This window comes from Anguilla anguilla, chromosome 16, assembly GCF_013347855.1.
Source record: "Anguilla anguilla isolate fAngAng1 chromosome 16, fAngAng1.pri, whole genome shotgun sequence".
Taxonomy (NCBI): domain Eukaryota; kingdom Metazoa; phylum Chordata; class Actinopteri; order Anguilliformes; family Anguillidae; genus Anguilla; species Anguilla anguilla.
Genome location: NC_049216.1, coordinates 4,495,120 through 4,514,513, shown reverse-complemented (window position 1 = coordinate 4,514,513; position 19,394 = coordinate 4,495,120). Strand labels below are relative to the sequence as shown.

At 42.8% G+C, this 19,394-nt stretch overlaps 2 protein-coding genes across 2 annotated transcripts; one reads left to right on the top strand and one right to left on the bottom strand.

Annotated features, from left to right (window-relative positions):
- Positions 1–1,835: 1,835 nt before the first annotated feature.
- Positions 1,836–6,263, top strand: LOC118215176 (zinc finger protein 664-like). Its single transcript, XM_035395657.1, has 2 exons — positions 1,836–1,998; positions 4,459–6,263. Exon 2 carries the CDS (start codon positions 4,495–4,497, stop codon positions 5,671–5,673), a length of 1,179 nt encoding a protein of 392 aa, XP_035251548.1. The 5' UTR covers positions 1,836–1,998; positions 4,459–4,494; the 3' UTR covers positions 5,674–6,263.
- An 8,588-nt stretch (positions 6,264–14,851) lies between these two features.
- Positions 14,852–18,561, bottom strand: olfml1 (olfactomedin-like 1). The gene is made up of 3 exons (XM_035395220.1): positions 18,281–18,561; positions 17,487–17,772; positions 14,852–16,944 (listed from the first exon to the last, which is right to left on the bottom strand). The coding sequence occupies exons 1-3, from the start codon at positions 18,401–18,403 to the stop codon at positions 16,154–16,156; spliced, it is 1,200 nt and encodes a 399-aa protein (XP_035251111.1). The 5' UTR covers positions 18,404–18,561; the 3' UTR covers positions 14,852–16,153.
- Between the last annotated feature and the right edge of the window lie 833 nt (positions 18,562–19,394).

The window sequence follows — 19,394 nt, the reverse complement described above, 5'->3', positions numbered from 1 at the left end:
CAGTGAGCTAGGTAGGCTATCCGTGGTTAGCTCACGCGTTAGCAATATGAACCACAGGGGAAGAACATCGACTACCCTGATGGTCAATCAATCAGAGATGTGTAGGCTACTGGTGATTTGACTAGGCTAATTTTCATACAACTGTCTGGTAGACCTGCTGTTAACCGAGCAAGTTATCCTCATTCGCCACAGTCAGTTAATGAGCCCAGTAACTGCTACTAGGCTACTCCTAGAAAGGACAATCGAAAAATGTATTTCCGGAAATTAACATAAGTATTGTGATTAAAATACCAGTTTAGCCTTAAATTAACGTATTGTGAACAGCGATATATATGGAATATTAATGTGATATATTGGCTGTTTTGTGGCCTTTTAGCTCGCACTTTCCCAAAATTCCATCAATGATAAGATCGGGACTCCGACGGCACCGAAAACCGATAGATTTCACTGAACATTCGACTGTTTACATTTATGGGGTTCTGAACCAGTGACATCAACTCTTACTGGTTGATTTTACGCGGTCATTTATGACAGTTGGTTCTCTCAGTATTCTGGCTGATAGCCAGGTCAGTATTTTCACTGGACACTTGATACATCCCGACTTATAATAGTACATCTCATTTAAATTCTCACCAGAGAATCCATACAGGTGAAAAGCCCTACAAATGTTCTCAGTGTGGTAAGTGTTTTCATTATCAATCTCTTTTAAATACTCATCAGAGAATTCATACAGGTGAACGGCCCTACAAATGTACAGAGTGTGTGAAGTGTTTTTATCGTAGATCTGATTTAAATTTCCACCATAAACTTCATACAGGTGAAAAGCCTCACAAATGTACCCAGTGTGGGAAGTGTTTTCGGTCTCGATCTCATTTAAATACTCATCAGAGAATCCATACAGGTGAAAAGCCCTTGAAATGTACTCAGTGAGGAAAGTGTTTTATTGCAGATTTTTAATGCCCATCAGTGAGCAGTAACAACGTTTCGACGATATTCGGTCTTCGTCAAGTACGTACCTGACGAAGACTGAAATGGTCGAAACGTTCACGGATTGTAGTTCATTAAATAACTTGGGAGCATAATAGCAGTGTGCTGGTATTATTTTCTTATTTCGCATTGTCCTACAGAAACGACCACAATGATCACAGACTCTGAGCCCTTAAAAACATTAACTTCTGTACCTTCTCACCTCATGTAAACAGACAAATTCGCAAAAACTTCACAGGTCACATTCACACAAAGCTCCAAACTTTTCCTCCTATTCCTTTTTCCTGACAATTACATCACATATGCTACAGTACCATAATCAATAATTCTCCCCATTGGGCATTTAGCTACATCAGCTAATAGCATCGGATACACACACACACACATAAAATGCACATATAAGGAAGAGCACACGTTTTTTCGATTGCCATCTTTGGTTTGTGTGGAAGCTAGAACTTACTTGCTAACTAATAATTCCCAGAAGATTAAAACTACGGCTTTTACAGCTGCACTGTAACTAGCCTTGTATCCAAAAAGCGGTCGATACATCCAAATAACACCTGGACCAGGAAGATATTGATGCAGGTTTTGCACGTCCACCGTTCCTTTTTTTTTTGCAGTTATGATTGTCAGAAAATAAAATAAATGCGACAGGTGATGTACATATTGCATTTTTTGTGGATCAGCCACATTTATTTGCGGATTTGTTGCTTTTATTAGTGGAACATCTGCATCCCTATTTCAAACAGGGGTATTAAAAATCTTAAATCATATGTACTTTACACTCCTGTCCACTAGATGATGGTAAAGCACCGTTCCAATTTGTACCACATGCAAATAAAATCCGAAGAAGGAGGCTAGACAGGCAGCGTACGGTCTATGGGTAGCATGAACGAGCGGAGTTCATTTGTGGACGAAACGCTGGAAACAGTTATTGAAAGAATAGAGAGAGACATTCAGCAAAATAACGTAATTATCAGGCTGACTGTTAATCAACCAAAGCGAATATAGGTAAGTTCTGTCATTATCTTATTCCTTTGAAAATTCCGTTTTGTACAGGTACAAGCTGCTTAGGAACATCGATGAAGTTACCCAACTGTAACGTTACAAGTCTGTCTTAAGGCTGATCCATCAAACCTGGAGAGTCGCGCGTTACCCACTTGTCATAGAGTGGCACGCGGTTAGCAACGCACAGTGTCTTTTACCGCAAAGAAACACAATAATTGAAGCTGAACACTGAAACGTAGCTAAGCGCTTGGAATGAGGAACGGCACTGTAGGTCTGGGCCCTGCTTCATGTATGTGTCTAACTGAGAGTTAACCCGAATAGTTTGTTGACATTTTTGTATAAACCCAGGATTTTCGGTTTCACGAAGTGAGTTCACAATTTAGACGGGCTTTGATTATTGATTAAATTAATTTTATTCTCATCAGTCTACGCACAATACCCAATAATGACAAAACAGGTTTTTAGAAATTTTTGCAAATTAATTAAAAATAAAAAAACGGAAATATCACATTTACATAAGTCTTCAGACCCTTTGCTATGACACTCAGAATTGAGCTCAGGTGCATCCTGTTTCCATTGATCATACTTGAGATATTTCTACAACTTGATTGAAGTCCACCTGTGGTAAATTCAATTGATTGGACATGATTTGGAAAGGCACACACCTGTCTATATAAGGTCCCACAGTTGACAGTGCACGTCAGAGCGAAAACAAAGCTATGAAGTCATAAGAATTGTCCGTAGACCTCTGAGACAGGATTGTTTCAAGGTTCAGATTTGGGGAAGGGCACAAAAAATTTCTGCAGCATTGAAGGTTCCGGAGAGCACAGTGGCCTCCATTATTCTTAAATAGAAGAAGTTTGGAACCACCAGGACTCTTCCTAGAGCTGGCCACCCGGACAAACTGAGCAATCGGGGGAGAAGGGCCTTGATCAGGGAGGTGTTCGAGAACCCGATGGCCACTCTGACAGAGCTCCAGAGTTCCTCTGTGGAGATGGGAGAACCTTTCAGCAGGACAACCATCTCTGCAGCACTCCACCAATCAGGCCTTTATGGTAGAGTGGTCAGACGGAAGCCACTCCTCAGTAAATGGCCCACTTCGAGTTTGCCAAAAGGCACCTAAAGGACTCTCAGATCATGATAAATAAGATTCTCTGGTCTGATGAAACCATGATTGAACTCTTTGGCCACGATGCCAAGTGTCACGTTTGGAGGAGGAAACCAGGCACCGCTCATCTCCTGGCCAAAACCATCTCTACGGTGAAGCATGGCGCATGGTGGTGGCAGCATCATGCTGTGGGGATGTTTTTCAGCGGCAGGAACTGGGAGACTAGTCAGGGTCAAAGGAAATATGAACGGAGTACAGAGATCCTTGATGAAAACCTGTGCCAGAGCGCTCAGGACCTCAGACTGGGACGAAGGTTCACCTTCCAACAGGACAATGACCCAAAGCACACAGCCAAGACAACACAGGTGTGGCTTTGGAACAAGTCTGTGAATGTCCTTGAGTGGCCCAGCCAGAGCCCGGACTTTAACCTGATCAAACGTCTCTGGAGAGACCTGAAAACAGCCGTGCAGCAATGCTCCCCATCAAACCTGACAAAGCTTGAGAGGATCTGCAGAGAAGAATACAGGTGTGCCAAGCTTGTGGCGTCATACCCAAGAAGACTCGAGACTGTAATCTCTGCCGAAGGTGCCTCAAAAAAGTACTGAGTAACGGACCTGAATACTTATGTAGATGTGATATTCCAGTTTTTTTATTTTTAATACATTTCTTAAAATCTCTATAAACCTGTCTCCACTGTCATTATGGGGTATTGTGTGTAGATTGATGAGAATGAAAATGAATTCATAATTCATTTTATAATAAGGCTGTAACGTAACAAAATGTGGAAAAAATTAAGGGGTCTGAATAATTTCCAAAGGCATTGTATATAGGCCTATTTGCCTGTCCAATGGGCATTCATATTGATAACTGTAACACTGATTCTGAATGTGCATTGTGTGTTTCAGGATAAATAGTAGCTAGTTAGCTAATGATTAGTACATCTTTGCATATACACCACCACCACCAGTCTGGTCCAGAATCATAGGTGTGCTATTGGTTGGAGACATGAGTTCAAAAGCTGTGAATTGAGCATGTAGTGAATGTGCTGTCTGTCTGGAACACATTGTTATGGTGAGAAATAGCAAGCTAGACATAGCTAATGGCAGTTTATTTAACTATGGCCAACTTCGCTTCAATTGACATAATGTAGTTGTACTACATTGCATTCTGTTAGCTAGCAGACCGCTTACCCTGAGAAAATTGAACACTGCCAAAGATTAAAGCGCTAAATGTTAAATTGTACCGTAATACAAATATCATAAACATAATAATGCAAAATATAAAGCAAGTCAAATAATACTTAGAACAGATCATGGAGTCATTTAGTCTCCCAGAGCTTCCCTGTTTCCTTCCAGGAGCTGCACTTCTTTACAGCTTTGAGCAGCAGTGTGATGCAGGCTGGAGTCTGTCTGAGACAGGACACTGAGACAACACTACCAGAGCTCACTGAGGAGCACAGGGTCAGACCGAAAGAAGAGGAACTCAGTGGACTGGTGTCTGTCCACATGGCAGAGTCAGAGACAGAGTGTGCTGCACCAGGACTCAACACACTGGAGCCAGATTGTGTTTCAGCACACAGTGGGGTCAGTGACGTACACCACACAGACACATCAACAATAAAAACAGAAACTGATCTGGGCTCCACCCACTCTGAGGATCTTAAGGTGGAAAGCCTGAACAGTACAGAGCTGGGTTATGTAACCCATCTGCATCCCGAAGATATCAAGACTGAGACCGATGATGGAGGATACCTTAAGGCAGAACACATCAGTGACTTGCAGGATATTAAATGTGTTGTTATTAAATATGATCAACTGAAATGTGAATCCAGTGAAAGTTTAGTTAGCGATTTCATGCATACTGTGAATAATGGAGCTGAATCTGATCACAAAATCCAGACTGAACCTCAGCAATGTGCAGGAGAGCCAAATGAGACGGTTCATACTGGTGACAAGCCCTACAGATGCACTCTGTGCGGGAAGTGTTTCAACAGTAGATCTAATTTCAATTCCCACCAGAGAATTCATACAGGTGAGAAGCCCTACAAATGTACTCAGTGTGGGAGGTGTTTTCATTATCAATCGCATTTAAATGCCCATCAGAAAATCCATACAGGTGAGAAGCCCTACAGGTGTACTCAGTGTGTGAAGTGTTTCAATCGTAAATCTCATTTAAATTCCCACCAGAAAATTCATACAGGTGAAAAGTCTCACAAATGTGCCCAGTGTGGCAAATATTTTCGTTATCGATCTCATTTAAATACTCACCAGAGAATCCATACTGGTGAGAAGCCCTACAAATGTACCCAGTGTGGGAAGTGTTTTCGTAATGGTGCTGAATTAAACACCCATCAGTTAATTCATACAGGGGAAAAGCCTTACAAATGTAGTCGGTGTGGGAAGTGTTTTAGTAATAGATCGAATTTAAATACACACCAGCGAATTCATACAGGTGAAAAGCCCTACAAATGTGCACAGTGTGGGGAGTGTTTTCGTTATCGATCTCAATTAAATACCCATCAGAGAATCCATACAGGTGAAAAAAGCCCTACAAACGTACCCAGTGTGTGAAGTGATTTAATCTTAGATCACCTTTAGATGCTCATTAGTATATACTATGTGAAAAGTGTTTTGTTTTAATAATTTTAATAAACATAATTTTAATACCCACCAAGCAGTTAGTATTAATGAAACCCCTTTCAAATGTACTTAATGTTGGAAATCCATCCATCCATCCATTATCTATACCCGCTTATTCCTGGTCAGGGTCTCAGGAGATGCTGGGTCCTATCCCAGCATGCATTAGGCGAGAGGCAGCATTACACCCTGCACAGTTCACCAGTCCATCGCTGGGCACACACACCATTCGCTCACACACTTATACCTATGGGCAATTTACAGTCTCCAATTGGCCTACCTGCATGTCTTTGGACCTGTGGGAGGAAAACGGAGTACCCGGAGGAAACCCACACGGACACGGGGAGAACAGGCAGACTCCACACAGGAAGGAGCGCACAGGAAGGACCCAGGACCTGTGCTGTGAGGCACCTGTGCTACTCGCTGCACCATCGCGCCGCCCCTAATGTTGGAAATGTTTCGGTGATTCATGCTCTGTGTCCCTTAGGAAAGCTGCTCATTAAATACATTTTTGCCTGAAACTAGCCCTTCTATGTGTACAGTGCTTGTTGTTTACAGTGTATAACAATCTTCCACAGCTTCTGGGACCGGCAAATACATTTCAGGTCAAAGCTTTACTACCAATTTCTGAAAACATAATATTGCAGTATTACAGTAGCATCAACAAATAACTTCTATATAATCTCAAAGATCACTTCAGTAATATCAATGACAATAGCCTGATTTATACAAAGTTTTGTGACTGATATCTTAAAGCATATTAAAATAATATGAAAATTATATACTGGTTATTTCTCGAAACCACTATTGCAATAGAGCATCATTGCAAAAGCCTAGAAATACTCAGAGAATTTGCACATTTAACAACGGCTCACACTTTTCCCTCAAAAGTAAAAGCTGTCAAAAATGATGCCATGTTGCTGACAGGATTCTGACAGTTGGTTTAATCACGGCAGCCAAGTAACTATGGTGCTCACTAGACACAACACCAACATCAGTGGAACTACACAAGAGCCCAAACCCCAGGTGAAGCCCCCTGCTGAAACCTCACCGAGAGGTGTTTAGGGCCAATAAAAATCAGCACGGAGTTCAGCCGAAGGACGTTTTGAGCCATCCAGTTCTTGATGTCAGTCATACAGTCAAATAAAACTGCCTACTATCATTTTTGGGATTTATGGACAGAAATGTGTATCGTCTGCATAATGTCAGTGACACTCGGTCACATCTACTGAGTGTGAAGACACATTTGTGTGATTTGGCTGGCGTCGTTTTTGTGTGCGTATTTCTGGTGAACTTATTTGGTATTTACTGCAAGAGAATAATGAGAGACAAAATGGAGATGGAGCTTGATATTATTTTCTTTGGCAAACTATTTGCCATTGATGTTAGGCAATGTTAACCATGGGCATGTACTCACGAGCCTGTCTGGGGGCAGGCCCAGACAGTCTGATAGTGCAAAGTAGATTCTTATGTCGTCATTTTTCTTTATTTAGCATTTTATGTTTGTACATTTCATGCGAGCCTATTCCATGGGAAATGGACTAGGCTGTTAGACCTGTTCCTTGGAATCCCTTCATTTTGTAAGATACACGTTCCTTACCTATCTGTAAAGACAAAAAATTTGCTTCAACTCCAGATACCAAATAGTTATTGAGAAATAAATGATGAATGATCATCCAAAATGGCTGCCTTTTACAGAGGCATCATTTTCAGATGTCTGTATCTCTGGGATAATTTTGAGGTTACAAGGGCAACAAAATAAGTTATTCATACCTTAAAAGAAGTAATATATGCAAAATAATGGTTATAAATGTCTACTGGTGATACATCTTCAGCAGAAGAAATCACGTGTGGGCGTATCATTTCAGTCTCATTCTTTAATCATTTCATGGATACATGCATACAGCTCATTTGTGGAAATGGATATCACCCTTACATTGCTCCTTCATGTTAAAATGATAAATTAAGTTTTATCCTGATATCTACTTGGATGTAATATAGTCTTTGACCACCAGAGTTCACTGTTCTTGTTCAGTGTTCCAACAGTAAAACCACACTGTCTCTGTATAATTGCTTCGGGGATGTGCAAGATTATATTTTCTATGGGTAATAGTTGTGAAATGTCACACCCCTAGTATGTTTCCAATGAGTGTACATTATGCCCACATGACTTTTCATTCTTAAAGATTTTTTTAAAACCAATTTTAATATGTTCTACACTCACATGGGACAAAATTGCACTTTGTGTTCTTTGCATTCTGTATAGTTACTATAAATTAACTTAGCTTTTTATTTCATACATATCCTTACATACAGTAATACAAATAGACTGCATTTTATTTTAATGTCTTAACTTATTTTTTACATTTATGTACATATTTAAAAAAATAATTCTATGCTTACTATATTTTGTTTTTCTTTCTCATATTTTATTATGTTTGGAAAGCACTTTGAGCTGAATTTTAATTTATGAAAGCTGTTATAAGTGAAGGAAATGAGGAGGGGACTACATAAAACCTCTATAAAAAAAACGAAGCCCTGTTGGATTGTGACCTTAAAAACTTTGAACCATTTGGACTGAATGTGGAATGTAACCATGCCTCTTTAATATAATTTCAAAACTTCGATGTCATCTAATCATACTTAGCAGAATGAACACTCTCCCGCTGCACCTTGCCCTTTCCTTGTAAAAAATATATTTCTAGATTGTTCTACATATATGTGGCATTCGGTCCAGTGGGTAGATTTGTCTCGGCTATGCCTTCCGGTGGAGAGCGCATGCACCTGGGTTGTGTCAACTACTCAGCGCAGGTGCTTAATGGTGTGCTCCTCTCGACAGTACAGGTCCGAGATCGAGAGCACACGCTGAGAGAGCAAGTTTGTTTTGGGAGTTTGGTCACTTGCTAAGAGCACGGACCAGAGAAAGAAAACGCAGCTGAAAAGTGGAGGAGCTGGCCAGCTAAGAGCAGCCAGCTGAAAAGTGGAGGAGCTGGCCAGCTAAGAGCAGCCAGCTGAAAAGTGGAGGCGCTGGCCAGCTAAGAGCAGCCAGCTGAAAAGTGGAGGATCTGGCCAGCTAGGAGCAGCCAGCTGAAAACATTTTTTATCATATTATATTTACTAGGCTACACGTGTGTATGACGGAAGATTTATTGATTTTTCTTAGTGACAACGGTTAAATTGACACCTACGGGACTTCTTTCTGCGGAATGATGTGAAGAGTTCTTGGTTAAGGTGGTCCGTTACCCATGGCAGCAGTCATTATACAGTAATATCTGACCACTGAATGCACTGAAAGTGACCAATCAGAATCAAGCATTCAACAAAACACCGGAATAATTCATAATTGACAGGGTGCTGAAGCCATGAGATGGACCTTCCATTACAGCTGGGGTTCCAAATAGGGAGGAAAAAGAAATGACAGATAAACTAGTCAACTGGTACAGTACGAGTAGTATTCTACCAGAGCTTCCCTGTTTCCCTCCAGGAGCTGCACTTCTGCACACCTTTGAGCAGCAGTATGATGCAGGCTGGAGTCTGTCTGAGACAGGACACTGAGACAACACTACCAGAGCTCACTGAGCAGCACAGGGTCAGACCGAAAGAAGAGGAACTCAGTGGACTGGAGTCTGTCCACATGGCAGAGTCAGAGACAGAGTGTGCTGCACCAGGACTCAACACACTGGAGCCAGATTGTGTTTCAGCACACAGTGGGGTCAGTGATGTACACCACACAGACACATCAACGATAAAAACAGAAACTGATCTGGGCCCCACCCACACCGAAAGCATATGCATTAAAGAGCTGGGATATGTAACCCGTTTGCATCCGGAACAAATCAAAATGGAGACTGATTATGGAGGTTTCCTAACGACAGAACACATCAGTGTCATGCAGGATATTAAATGTGTTCATATTAAGTCTGATCTAATGAAGTGTGAAAAGCCATATGTATGTAATCAATGTGGGAAGTGTTTTTATAATTGTTTTAAATTAAATGCCCACCAGGAAATTCATAAGGGTGAAGAGTCCTATAAATGTTTTCAGTGTGGTCAGTGTTATACGAATGAATCGGCTTTAAGGTACCACAAGAATACTCATACTGGTAAAAAGCCCCACCAGTGTACTCAGAGCGCGATGCATTTTGGTAAGAAATGTAAATTAAATCTCCACTACAGAATTCATACAGATGAAATGCCCTTTAAATGTACTCAGTGTGGGATGTCTTCTGTTTGGAAATATCAATTAAATCTCCACAACAGAATTCATACAGATGAAAGGCCCTTTAAATGTACTCAGTGTGGTATGTCTTTTGTTTGGAAATATCAATTAAATCTCCACAACAGAATTCATACAGATGAAAGGCCCTATAAATTTACTCAGTGTGGGAAGGGTTTTTATAGTCGATCTCATTTAAATTTGCACCAGAAAATTCATACACATGAAACGATTTACAAATGTAGTCAGTGTTGCGAGTCTTTTCATAATAAGTCTGATTTAAGTGACCACCAGCGAATTCATTCGGGAGAAAAAAGTCGCAGTGACAGTGAAAAGCCGCACCAATGTGCTTGGTGTGGGAAGGGTTTCCGTTATCAAAATCGATTAAACGCCCTCCAGAGCATTTATACAGGTGAACATCCCTTTAAATGTACTCGCTTTGGGAAGTGTTTTCAGAATAGTTTAGATGTCCACCAGAAAATTCATGCATGTGAAAAGCCATATAAATGTACTCTTTGTGAGTGCTTTAGTCACAAATCTCATTTAAAAACCCACCAGCGGATTCATACTGGCGAAAAGTCATATATATATACTCGGTGTCAGAAGTACTATGCTAACCAATCAGCTCTATCAAAAAAAAAACTCACAACAGTGAAAAGCCCAACTGACGTACTCAGTGCAGGAATTATTTTTATTGTCTATCTGATTTAAATGCCCACCAGAGAATACGCACCGGTGAAAAGCCCTGAAAACATACTTAGTGCGCGGTGTGTTTTGCCAATATTTTGATTTACACACACTGTAAACACAATGGCCATGCTAATTATTAGACGCCGGTGCCTAACAATAACGTTAGTTTTAAATTATTGCTTTTATCTGCTGTTGATTCAAGGTGCAGTGTTGTAACCCATACACTACTGAAAAGCTTAGAGTTTTCAAGCTTTGGAAATGAAATTGAAAAATCCATTCAAAGTAAACTTGGTGGTACATGTAAAAATAAACAGGTTTTTGACCAGATGTCTGTGATGCTGTGATGTTAGAGTATACGGTCTCTTGATCAAATGAGGGAAAAACTAAAGAAATGCAAGGAAGGACACAAAAAATTTATGCAACTGAACACTCTTTTAAATACCACCAGACGGTTCATACAGCTGAAAGGTTGTACAATTGCTCTCCGCCTAAGAAGTGATTTTATAAGAAATGTAATTTAACTAAGCACTGGCAAATTCATTCAGTTGATAAGTACGAATGTACTCAGTGTGACCTGTCTTTCATCAATGTTGAAAATAAATCCAATTAAAAAACTGTTTCAAGTGGCAATTATGGGCCCCAAGCAATATATCTGTTGAATTTCCAGCAGGAGCTTGTGATGGAACATATTGTGAAGATATTCTGGGTGCGTAAGATTGGAGAAAGACTAGCCCTGTTGGAGAAAACAAACAATTCCTTTTAAATACCATGGTCAACAATGCCATCTAGTGACAAAAAAAGTTTTTTTTTTGTTCTTGTTGAATTGTTTGAGTGATTAGTTGTGTATTTCCATGTCCTCTGAATATACATTACAGGCATTTGGCAGACGCTCTTATCCAGAGTGACGTACAACAAAGTGTATAACCAAAACCAGGAACAGGTGTGCTGAAAATCCCTAGAGGAAAGTACAGTTCGCTGCACTTCCAATGACCTCGTAGTTTAACTTGGACCCTGTATGTTAATCTGATTAACACAACAAAAACAGCAACAAATCAGTCTATGCAAATAAAACAAGCAGTATTTGAGTATGCACAAGTGCAATAACTAAGTCAACTAAAATAAACAGCTTACCTAGCTACAACCCTAAGATTACATTTAATTAGAGACTACAGGGAGGTAGGGAGGGGTGGGGAGAGGTGCAGCCTGAAGAGGTGAGTCTTCAGTCGTCGTTTGCATATACAGTGAAATGCATTCAAACAGCATATATTTAGTTCATGTGTAAACATAGAAGGGTTTAATGTTGCATTTTAAAGTTTTAAATGTGAGGGAAGGTGAGGGATGTGAAATCACTATTTTAATGTAGTGTGCAATCACGATGGACTGATTTTTATGTAGCCTCACTGAAAAAGAAACTTGCATGGGCCACATTTGTGTCGAGTGCTTCTGCATTTGTGTGATTGTTAGTTTATGCGCTGAAAATGACTGCCTTTCAAGAATAGTCAGACATCACGAAACCCTGATGTTCGAGGACCTTTGCCTGGTATAAGTGTTTTTAAACAGATGCATGATTAAATTTTAAACTACGTGGTTGTTCCCTGCACTTGGAACTGCACTTCCCTCTAGGGTTTTCGACACACTTGTTCCTGGTCTTGGTTATACACGTACTGTTGTACGTTGCTCTGGATAAGAGCATCTGCCAAATGCCTGTAATGTAATGAAATGTGTGGAAGGCGAAAGAAAAATGCGATGGACAAATTTACTGATAGCAAGAAGTGCGACAAATGGCAATAATTCAGAGGGCGTGTCAAAACCCATCTGACAGTCATAGGAAGCAATTTAACCCCGCTTTTGCCAAGTTGGAAACTTTTTCTTTAGCCTTTAACTTCTGCCAGCTCACAGACTATCAGCAAACTGTTCCACCAAACAAAAAATCTGCTCAAAGATTGTAGGCCAAACCCCTTGAGAAATTCTATGAATCAGCCTACCATAATAACATATTAAGGCTGGCCAACAACATTGTCTCTGACCCCAACCATGTCCTGAACAGTGAGTACAAATCTTTACCATTAAACCGGACATACAGGGTTCCACGATTTAATAGGGTTAGAATGAAGCACTCTTTTGTACACCAGTCAATCCTAAAATTCAATATGGAGCTTAATCTCAGATCAAATGTACGTTGAAGGGCCTTGAATATTGTCTTCTGTGATTGTGGTTGAATGTTAAATGTATGTATCTTTGTTTCTTGTCTTAATTTTTGTCTTTTCTGTGATGTTGCAAGTGGAGCTGCTGTGATGCAAGAAAAATGTCAGACCTGATCTGACAGTAAAGTATTATCATCATCATCATCATCATCATCATCATCAAATATATGAGTAATATGCAAAAGGTGTGGCTACTCTGAGACGTGTCTAAGAAATCTTGCAGAACCATCTTCAGTTACCACATAATATTGTGATCCAATCGTATGTAGGGTCCGGAAAAATAACAATCATTCAATTGTGTCAGTCATCTAAGTTAATGAGTCAACCACCACTTATTCAGGTGCCAAAGAAGAATGACAGTACAACGTTTATGTTCGTTGACGGTTCTCACTTGTTGGGTTCAGTGTGATGTAATATAAGACGAGCATGTGGCATCAAAAAGTGTGTCCAGTCCTTTAGTATGGAGGTTTGCACTGACCAGTGCCTTTGCCTGGATCATAATTATTCACGCTGCTCTGATATACAACAGGCTTTCCTGGCTGGCGAACTGGAACATCGGGGCCCCTATTGGTGGGCTGACAGATTGATTTGGGGGGGCCGGACGCTGATCCAATCAGATTATTTTGTTTATGCATTTCTATAGGAAGAAATCTCAGGAGGAACCCTGCTATAGAGGGGGAGTCCATTTTCTACTGGCTGGCCTGGTCTGAAGTACAGGTAGAATGGATGTAATGGAAAAGTAATAAGGGATCTATCACAGCAAATAAAATGGGAAAAGTAGGAATGTAAATGATGGGAAGTACAGTGTGCAGTTTTGAGTGGCAAGGTGATGCATCTGGCTGTGTCAAGGCGTGGGCATGGGGCAGGGGAGGATCAGGGCTGGAGCATTCTGTGACCACAGGGTGAGGAACAGGGCTGGTGCGGTCCTGGGAACTTGGGGTGAGGAACAGGGCTGGAGCGTTCTGTGACCAGGGGGCGTGGAACAGGGATGGTGCGATTCGGGGAACTTGGGGTGAGGAACAGGGATGGTGCGATCCGGGGAACTTGGGGCGGGGAACAGGGCAGGAGCGGTCCGTGAGGGAGGGTCAGGAGCCCCAGCGGGGGGAAAAAAAGCTACTTTAGGGTGGTGCTGGTTGCTGAAAATGGCTCAAACATGGGAAAGGAAAACCAGCTTGCACTTGCTTAATTATTTTTGAAAGGCAGCTTTTCAGCTTCTTCGGCCACTGACTGAAGGCTCTGTAGCCAAAACATTCAAATGGATTCGCTGCCTTTCCAACATGAATAAATATGATTTTTTTGTGCGTGCCACAAAAATCATCCTTTCCCACGTTTGCCTTGTGGCATCACGATGGTGCTTGTGGGTAGCGAGCGCAGCAAAGGCGGTCCCGGGTGCGAATCCCGGCCAGGCCCTTCCTGTGTGGAGTTTGCATGTTCTCCCCGTGTCCGCGTGGGTTTCCTCCGGGGTATTCCGGTTTCCTCTCATGTCCGAAGACAAGCTATTTGGAGCGTCTAAATTGTGTGAGTGAATGGTGTGTGTGCTCTGTGACAGATTGATGACCTGTCCAGGGTGTATTGCTGCCTCTCGCCCCAATGGATCCCTGTGACCCAGGAATACGCGGGTATAGATAATGGATGGATGGATGGATGGATGTTTGCCCGCATTTAGTTTATTAACTGTTTATTAGCATGATGACGATATAATGCATTCGTAGCAGTTCATCTGTGAATTTTTCATGAGCTGAATAAAATCATTTCACGGTCATTTTTGGGTTGTCAATATGTCACAACTCAATCACGTTATCACATTTGGCGGTCCTTCTTCTTTGGTTTATAACCAAATCGCATTGTGCTCCCTAAAACGGAACTCATTTTATTTGTTGGAGGAGGGGAGGGGAGGGGAGGGGAGGGGGGTGCATCAGTGATATAGGGGCCCTTTCCCAAACTCTTGCATCCTCCCCCCATATCGCGACACATAAAAATGAAATAAAAACGCAAGGAGTGGTCAGTTTGCAGAAAGCCTTTATTAATAGCTGATGATGAGACTGGTATATTATGATAATCTGTTTGTGCCCACAGGCAGTACTGATGGTAAAAAAAGAGTGTGAAAATATAGTATACTAAGCATACTCGATATAAACTTTAATTATACTTAAGTACGAATCCGTTTACATCTGGCATACTTCAGCATATTATTTTTTCACGTGGGATGAAACTATGAAGTCTCGTTTATTCAAACTAAATGGCTCCTGTTCCTCTTCCACACAACAGGTCAACGTTATTACTGTATAGACCACTGCTGTACCATGAAGTTATGTAAAACGGCATTTAATTAAAAACAAATTTAAAACATTCAAATGAATGATCCGTTTCAGAGATAATACACAGACTGATCCCTATCAAAAGACTGCAGGAGCCAAAAACAAACCAGAGTTTATCCACTCGCTCGTTTAAATGAGCATACTCTGTACTAGCCTACCTTCCAGCTGATCTCCTCTTTCATGGATACTTGGATACTACATACTAGACTACCCCTACACAGCGACCCAGTCAGTAACCGGCTCCATCAGAGATGGTTTTAGCAAGCTAGCAAGCAAGCAAATAATTCCAATAACATCACTCCCACAGAAATTAATACGCTCATATTTCCAGCATACTGAACAATGTGGAACTATACATACGCAATGGTTTTAGGCACAGCACTTGTCATTCAGTCTGTGCCACATACGAAAGGGTGAAACTGGTCATCACTAAAGTATGTGTCCAAATGTGCACTAAACGGGCCCTTCCTGGGGCTTGAGTCCTGTGGAGACTGTTTAGTTTAGTTTAGTTTAGTTTAGTTTAGTTTAGTTTAGTTGACAATTATTAAAATACATGTTACAGCAAGTCATGAGTGGGAGGTGGGTTGAGCGAGTGGGAGGTGGGTGGAGGGGGGCTCTTGCCTTTTGTTTTGTTTACATACAAACAAAATCTCTGAAAATCCATGTTGCAATTCTAAAGGGTAATTCCTGGAGATTCCCAGCTAACCCGGGAGACTTAACGACCCGAACTGCATCCACGCCTTTAATTGTGCTTTTGACATTCGTGCTGTGAAGACTCGTCTTGGAGCGGACATTTTCTGCTTTCTGAACGCAGCAGGAACCATTTTGGTTTTCTCATGGAGCCCAGACAGACCTAAGGCCATGTCTCCCAGCCTGGGGACAGCTAACTCTCAATGAAGTAGCAGAGCATCGCTACTGGACAAGACGACAAAACACTGAACACTTGGACCAAATTTTGGGGACGGCGCCGGCGGGGGGGAGACGAGTCAAACCGAAGGGACCTGGTTCCTCCTCTTGGTCTCCAGCCTGTAGACGGTCTGGTAGCCCTCGTCCCAGGAGTAGAGCAGCCCGTCTCGGGGATGGTAGCGCATGCTGGAGTGGGCGGCGTAGCTCTTGGGGAAGTAGAGCGGCTTGTCCCCGGTGTGGACGCTGTCGCGGACGTCGTAGAGGCACTGCACGCCCGAGCGCCCGCCGTAGCGCGAGTTGTAGACCACGTGGAGCGTCCCGCACGCCAGGAAGGCCGCCTCGGCGTCAACGCTCCGGCAGGGCGTGTCCCAGGAGTGCTCCGCCCCCAGGGTCCCCTCGTCCAGCTTGGTCAGCACCAGGTTGCCGCCCAGGTCCGGGTCGGCGTGGACGGCCCACAGGCCCAGCTCGTCCACGGCCAGGTCCAGGTAGGTGTGCGGGGACAGCGAGTAGGCGGGCAGCCGCCCCGCCCCCTGGACCAGGGCGCGGTCGCTCACCGTCCCGTGTCGGAGGCTCACCTTCAGCACCTCGTTGGGCGTGCCGGCCCGGTGGTAGTACAGGAAGCCCTTGTAGACGGCGTGGCCGGTGCCCTGCCAGGGAAAGGGCAGGAGGACTCTCCGCGCCGCCTGGGAGCCGTTGCCCCCGACGAAGGCCTTCATGGAGGAGAACTCCAGCAGGGTGCTGTTCCTCACCCCGCTGAAGAAGTATATCTTGGCCGAGCCGTTGGTGGGGTCCTTCATCCAGGACCCCTGGGCGTCGCCCTCCCTCTTGACGATCTTCAGGGACTTCACGCCTGTCAGCACCGTGTCGCAGTCTGTCGAAGCAAAGACGCGCAACGTCCACTGTGAACCGGTAAAAAGCTGGAATGACCAAGTTAAGCAAGAAAACGAACCCTTCGGCAGACGGTTTTGTTCCTATTTCGGCTAGTTTGCACAGCGCGGTTATCACAGACAACCAATCACATACGGTGGGGGAGGTCCAGTAGCCCTAGCTTTCGAAAAAGGCGCGTGTGGACGTACCGCTAATGTACTGCACCAAACTCACTAGTTAGCACTTTGCCAGGCTGTCAGTCTTGAAACTGGCACTGATATTTAAATGAAGGTGTTGTATATTCCGGCAGATCGCTTATGTGTGGGAGTTTACCGAACATGGACTGCTATGCATGCAAGTGTGCGTGGCTGTGTGCCTATGTGTGTAAAGAGCATGTGTTTTTTCATGTGTGTATATGCATGTACAAGTGTGTGTGTGTGCCTGCCTGCGTACATGTGTGTGCGTGTGTGCGCCTGTGTGTGCCTGCCTGCGTACACGCGCGTGCGTGTGCGCGCCTGTGTGTGTGGGTATGGTGTGCCCACCTACCTCTCCCCAAGTTGAGTTGCTCCTCCTGCTTCCTCTGCTCCTCCTTCACCTGCTGCTCCAGCAGCGTGTCCTCAATGTCCACGCAGGGCTGGTTCAGCCGCTCGGTCTCCAGGTCCTCCAGCTCCCGCTCCACCCGCCCGACCCGCGACAGCACGCCCTCCACCTGCCCCCTCACCTCGTGCTGGAAGCCGCGCAGGCCGTCCAGCTTGCCCCGCAGCTCCTTGGAGAAGTCGTACAGCTTCTGCTCGTAGCTCTGCACGCGCTCGTCACACTTGATCAGACGGTCCTGTTTCACGAGGAATTTATCGAGATTAAAAAAAAAAAAAAATAGGCTTACATTTTTTAAAGACTATATTCAACAGGGGGTTAATTGAAATAAAAATCCGTTTTTTTAAGAGAGACTCAGCTAAGACTGCTATCAAGGATACGCAATACTGAAAAATTCCACGCGAAAACAAGCACAGGAACCACACATCAATACACCAGAAATATAGGCACTAACGGCAGTTTTTCAAGCTTACGCAACATATCCTGCACCCAGTCCGGTAGTGATTCAGCGGATACCAGAATTTAAGACGTTTTTAAAAATTGCTTCTGTAAAATATGTTGTGAGCTTTTCTCGGACTACAGGCCTGAGGGTACATATTTTAATTCTTAATTTAATGTTGACTTGCCCTCCGAGACAGATGATTTTTAAGACAAGAATGCAAAGCAGGCAATAATAGGCTTAATACTTTTAACAGAGAGGACCAGAGGTGAAGAAGAAACTGACGCAGGAACAGTTTTGTACGCACCTCAAGTTGGCTAATTCTCCCTTCTAAGTACTGCATCATAACAATCTCTTGTGTCATCCTCTGTGCGTGGCACATGCCCTGGATTAACAGGAACAGTGCCGAGAGCGACCGCCAAGTATACATTCCTGTCACTAAGGTGTCTGTCAACACAGGCGTTATGGAAAAGAGACCCAGCTAAGTATGTAAACTGAGCACCGAATGCAGCTCGTGTAGATGAAACCAAACTGGTTTAAATCATGTGACATCTGGCGTTTTGCTCTCTCCCAAGAAAGGCGGACACAGCTGCGGCCATCTGAACTGTGGGTGCGGTCTCTCTTCACAAGGAGCCGAAGGGCGCTTCCAAACTGTTAATATCATCCAGATGTCTTTCGGGAACTTTCAGAACGTGCGCCATTTAACAAAGCATTACCAAATGCGTAGGTCTTTACCGTATTTTGCCACAAAGGTGAAATGAAAATACACGTTATTGGGTTTTTTTTTTAATTATATAAACGAAAAGACATGTAATGCACATACTAATTCGCAGCATAGGCTATGTTCCAAGACCGCTACTAATTAGGCCTAATGCTCGGTAAGGATGATTGGGAACAGAGGAGTATTATGCATTGTGATTATCCTTCATTACCGCGCTGAGGCGATGAGCGTTGGTCTGCTCAGAGTGATTATCTCGTTCTTATCTCTGCCACCTTCCTATCTCGTGATTCCCCCTTCAGCTTTGCTGATCAGTCTGCTTATTGTTAATAGCCATATTTCATATGCTCTAGTGCAATATCAATTGAGTTGGAGATTTCAAAGTGTTTTTGGTGAAACAGATAATACGAAGTTTTAATCCTCGTTGCTCTACTGGAAGCTTTATGGAAGCGAGGATTTTGTATTTTCAGAAAGCGCTGAACGCTATATATTGTGGAGGACTAAATGTGCCAAAATGAAATAAATAATTAAAGAAATAATTGTGGAATTATGTAAATAAATATATCAATAAATAATTAAGTAGGTCAATAATTAAATAAATACTTTTTTCTTGAAATAATTCACTGCTCATCACTGTTCTTTTCACAAAAAAGTTATCATATTTTATTTCATAATAACGTTGTATTTCCGAATAGCTTTTTTT